At 45.9% G+C, this 5,532-nt stretch overlaps 1 protein-coding gene across 1 annotated transcript; it reads right to left on the bottom strand.

Moving 5' to 3' along the window:
• Nucleotides 1-261: 261 nt before the first annotated feature.
• Nucleotides 262-3,574, bottom strand: LOC109752314 (eukaryotic translation initiation factor 5). The gene is made up of 2 exons (XM_020311209.4): nucleotides 3,395-3,574; nucleotides 262-2,135 (listed from the first exon to the last, which is right to left on the bottom strand). The coding sequence occupies exon 2, from the start codon at nucleotides 1,836-1,838 to the stop codon at nucleotides 483-485; it is 1,356 nt and encodes a 451-aa protein (XP_020166798.1). The 5' UTR covers nucleotides 1,839-2,135; nucleotides 3,395-3,574; the 3' UTR covers nucleotides 262-482.
• Between the last annotated feature and the right edge of the window lie 1,958 nt (nucleotides 3,575-5,532).

Here is a 5,532-nt window from a genome sequence, read left to right as displayed (position 1 = left end):
ACTCGTTTGTTAAATTTATGATCAAATTTAGATCTCGAAAGTACAGGCATTGGTTAAATTTATGATCAAATTTAGATCTCGAAAGTTCAGGCACAACTACATTGTGAAACAAAGGGAGTAGGAAAAAGGTCGGATACAATTTTTTTTACAAACATTGCTCCGTTTCAAATATTGATCCACGACAATGACGGACACCTCAACCACAACTTCAAAAGACAATCAAGTGACAGCGCTGTATAATGTCAGCCAAGGCAGCATATATAAGAGACAAAAAACCACATCATTTCATATATAACTAGTCTTCAACGCAACTTGTCCAACACACGGTGCTTTGAAATACATCAGACGCAACACTCAACTGACTCAAACTCCAAATACTGATCCACAACGACGAGGGACACTTCAAACAAACTTAAAAAGACACTTAAGCAAGTAGCGGTGGTAAAAAGGAAGCGCAGAAAGGGAGCAAGCAGTACAGCGTCTCACTCCTCGTCGGACTCGGCGCTCTGGAGCCACTCCACGACGGGCTTGGCATTCTTCACGACCTGGGAGTCCTTGCCGGCAGCAACAGCCTCATTGTACCACTGCACAATAGTCTCTTCCTCAAGGACGTCTCCGTCGTAGAGGGCCTTCAGGACGACAGGCAGCTCCTTCAGGGCCTCGGCGCTGCACTTGCCGCAGAACGCCTCAATGGACTGGAGCAGGAGCATCTGGGCGGCTTCATCAGGCACAGCAGCAGCAAGGTACTTCTTGTTCTTCACCACATCCTTGGCAAACCCCTTGCCGGCACCATGGAAGAGCGCCTCAAAGAGGGCATCCATCATGTCCTTCAGGGGCAGGGTTGAGGAGGACAGCACCCCCTTGAGCTGAGCTGCGGTGGCAGCATTGGCAAGGCTCGCCTTGATCTCTTCGACCAGTTCATCATAGGGAGTGGCTTTGGCTCCATTCTGCTTACCATTGGAGGTTTCTTCAGCCTTTGATGTGCCATTGGCACCGTCCTCCTTGTGCTGGGCCTGTTTCTTCTTCTTCTCGGTCTCTTCAGTGGCAAGCATAACCATTTCAGCAGTTGCTGCACTCAGCTGTTCCTCCATGCGCTTTCTAGCAGCCTCTGCTGACGTGTCAGTCGCCCACTGTACATCATCATCGTCATCATCATCATCGTCTGCAGCAGCTGCAAAGTCAGCATCTCTTGGTGATGAGACATGTTCTTCATCAGAGCCCCCAGCACCCTTCTTCTTGGCAACACCTTTCGCAGTACTCTCCTTGGACGAAGCACCTTTCTTCTTCCCATCCTTCTTGAGTTTCTTCATCTCCTCATCAGCTGCTTCACCTTCTTTCAGACGCTCCTTCTCAGCCCTCCGCATAGCTTTCTTGTCCTTGCCTCCTTTCTTCGCCTCTGGTGGGTTCTTCAGGATGAATGTAGTGAGCTTGTCCCTCATGTCAACATCCGAGAGGAAGCCACAGGCAGCACATTTCAGAGTTATCATCTCTTTCTTGGAGATGAGGACCTCCGTCTCAGGGTTGCCACAGCCATAACACTGGACATACTTCTTGATGAAGTTCTCAAGCAAACCAGCCAGCTTTGAAGTGTCATGGGCACCATTAACCAAGGAGATTCCTGTCTTCTCATCAAACTTTGATTGTGCCCCAAGCTCACATCCAAAGTACTTGGTTGTGTAGGAAGCAGGCCTGGCAAGTGCTTTTGCTATATCAACCATGTTCACGATATTGGTCTTGATGCCATTACCACGGCCTTCAATTTTGGTCAACATTCTGGGCATCTTGTACCTGTAGAAGGCATCATCCTTGTTCGAAGCACCAATGTTTTGCAGCGCCATCTTGAGAGAATCTTTCTGCTGCAGATGCTATCAGATGTGGCAAATTTCAGAAGCAATAGTAGCTGCAGGGAGATTACTTTCAGCACAGGCAGTGGCAAGTGAACTCTCAGAACCAGAGAACCTAATGGGCTCTTGATGCATGCAGGGGAGCACAAACTTATGCCTTTTTCTCGTTGCACGAGAGTATTCTCCCAGCAATCCAACTGATCCCAAATAGACCAATGCTTGTTCAGACATAAAAGAAGGTTCAGCGTGGCCCTCCACTTTGTCAGATTGCAGCAAAACAGATGCTGCTGCCTGGTTTAAAACAAGTGAAAGATGAAACATTAGTGATTATTCATGTAATGTGAAATTACAGAAACTAGCTGAAACAAATGTATAATAACATTGAAGAGAAAGGTCTACATTATTAATTCATGACACAGGTTGCTGGCTGAACTAAGCATCTTTGAAGAAAGGAAGCTAGCAAAATGCACAACCAAATCAGCAGCAGCTAAATAGACATTGGAAGTGAATTAGGCATCACTGCAGAAAGGAGGATACACTTCTTACACAACCAAATAAGCAGCGAAATGAACATTTATAAACAGCACTTATATGGCAAACTTCAAGTCAATGAGACTAAACTTCCAAATTAACACTAACTGATTACACCTACTCACAATATCATACAAGGGGCATGTATCAGAAGTACATCTCTCCACCAGCCAACATATTTTACTAGCAAGATGCAAAGATGATGTAATCACAAGTGCAAACACTGAATCAGGACATACGATAAAATAAAGAAGTTACAGTAGAATAACTGCTAAATTAAGTACAAACAATCTCCAGGCATGCAGATATAATTACAAAGTTTGCATAGTTTTAAACAACAATGTGCATGCCTCCATGTAGAAAGATAAAACTGAATTTGTAGAACCCAACGACCTCAATCCATTCAACTATATTGGAAACAAATACTGAGGAAGGGAAATCTAGACCATATAACAGACAAGAAAAGGATAACAGTCTCTACCTATGATATTGACCTGACATGTAATATCACCAACAAAATATGCAACAATGATAACAACAATCCATATGTGTAGCCACAAGTACAATAATAACACAGGGACAGGATACTCCATCAAAACTGGACTCAATCTAATACTAGAGTCTAGAAACTGACAGTACTAAACGAGATCAAACCAGGGAACACCACATGACTAAAACAAGGAAGTCTAATTAAATAGGCACAGTATTGCAACGTTTATTTGAGCTAATAAAGTTGCAAGCACCACCGGATCCTAATCGAGATGCAAACCCTAACGTCGAGTAGACGCCACCGGCAAAGGAATCGTCCAAGCAAACCCTAGCCGACGCCGAGCCCACAACGACCGGCGACAGCAGATCACCAGACCCCCAGGCCTACCAATCGCAACACACATCCAGATCGGATCCTCCCACCCGGACCAAACCAACCCCCAGATACATCGCAAATCTAGCAGATACATAGGCACGGGAGCACGCGAGAAACGAAGAGCGGGACGGGAGGGGACGGCGAGCGTTCTTACCTCGTCGGCGGGCGGGGTACGAAACCGCAATCGAACCGAAATCGATCGGAGGGTGCGGGCGGCGGCGGCGAGGAGACGGAGTGGTTGGGAGGGGGAGGAGAGGCGGGCGGCTTTTATAGGCGGGGCGAGAGAAGTAAAGGAGGCTCCGCTAGGGCTGCCGTCCCCGGCTCGCCTTCTCCTACCGCCTCTCTTTTTCGATTTTTTATATTTTATTTTTTCTTCATCGTGTCATGGTCTGGCTTTTCGTCCGGTGCTACCACCCCAACGGCTTTCCGCGTATACGCCGAAAAAGATATAAACGGAGGAGAGCTCGGCACGGAACAAGAGGTTCAGAATTCTTGTATTCGCAAGCAAAAACAAAAAAAATCTAGTCCACGCGTTGTTTTGATGAAAAATCTTCAGCACACAACCAACGGGAAGCAGGTGCCATGTGTGCGGATACGTGCATTTTCTTTCTTGTCGAGAAAGAAAGAAAGGCAATCTCCTTTATCAAGAGAGACTAGTCTTTCACCGCCGTCCTTCAGCGGCCCACCTTCACCGATGACGTCTCGGTCGTCGGTGATGAAGGGGTGTCGCATTTTTTGGCATGCAGATCATGTAGTTTTATTAGGTTTTAGGTCACTGCTAGCTTAGGATTTAATTGCTTAACATCTTAGCTCTAGCAAGGATGACGACGAAGCCAGATCATAAAGCTTTAGCTTCTTTTGTCGACACCGCGTTCTGCTTTTGGTGGGTGGTTAATGGATGCTAGCATGTTTCAAGCATGGATGGTGTGGCGACAGTAACATACCTATGATGGACTTGTGTCCTTGGGTTTCGTCGTTCCGACGGCGTTCGCTCTGGCGTTGGCAGCATTCCTATGGTGGACTTGTGTCCTTATGCCCCGCCACCACGATCCCACTTGCTCTAGCGTCGATGCAGAGCACGAAAGGTTGTTCAGGATTAGGTGTCGGTAGTTTTCTCAATTGGTGACAGCTGGAAGACGGTGGATTCGTTGTTGATGGTTAGTGGGTCACGTTTTCTCCTTCGACATTGTCGCGAGGAGTTGCCAGATTTGGAGTTCGGTGGCGTGTCTGGGGTGCTGCCCTGGCTAGATTCTTTCAACGGGAATGGTTTTGCCTTTGACGAGCTGCTTTCGAGGTCTGAAAAGCTGTAAAATAGCGGCGGAGTCGTGTCAAGCTCGGTGAAGAGGTGGTATGTCCCTTTTTCCTTCTATGTTCGCTATGGTGGTGTCAGAGGCGCATGATGGAAGTTGGCATCAAGATCGGGAGATTATTCGGTCTTAATTTTAATATCCTTTCTTAGATGAGGTCGTTTGGGCTGAAGCTCGGATTTTGTTGTCTTTTGGGTTTTATCAAATCGGTGTCTACGTGCACTACTAGGGAAAACCCTAGTAGTAGCGCGGGTTTTGATGCTATCAGCAGCGCGGGCAGCTGCGCTACAACTAACAGTTAGTAGTAGCGCTTTTCTATCCCCGTGTTACTGTTGTATCTTTCATCATTTTTTCATGTTCCCTACCCCATTTCAATAAACTGTAGTTTCACATGTACCAGATAACAATATCATTAACCACAATACCATATAGTCATACAGTAGTCATACAATATCATAAAGCATTATAGGTACTCATACATAGTCAACATGCATCCTCACATGAATATAGCATATATGATAAGCAGTACTAGGTAGTCTAACAGCCACACATATATAGCAGTTGTACTAGGTATATGTAGTTATACAGCCACACACACATATGTAGTTCTAGATGATATCGACGATGATCATCATCCTTAAGCCTGGGCGGTGGGTGTTCCTGATAGTAATTAGGATGGCCTGTCCAACACGAAGATTCTTGCCAACGAGGAATCTCTTCCACCCAAGGGAGTTTAAGTGTGTGCGACCGTTCGTGTCCACGTCGTAAGTACAGGTGGTGACGGAGCCCCTTGCGGTAAGGCGTAATCCATTTGAGCCTTCTTCATCAGGCTCGATACCACAACTCACAGATAGGCTCTTTGGCAATTTCTGAATAAGAAAAACATATCAATTAATAAGTAGCCTCACACATACTCTTGTAAATATATTTTTACTAAGTATAGATTTCTACACTATCAAAAGACACAATACTACGCATTTCTCTA

Source organism: Aegilops tauschii, chromosome 6, assembly GCF_002575655.3.
Source record: "Aegilops tauschii subsp. strangulata cultivar AL8/78 chromosome 6, Aet v6.0, whole genome shotgun sequence".
In the NCBI taxonomy this organism is placed as follows: Eukaryota; Viridiplantae; Streptophyta; class Magnoliopsida; order Poales; family Poaceae; genus Aegilops; species Aegilops tauschii.
The sequence above is the reverse complement of the archived record's forward strand: the minus strand, read 5'-3'. Positions and strand labels throughout refer to the sequence as shown.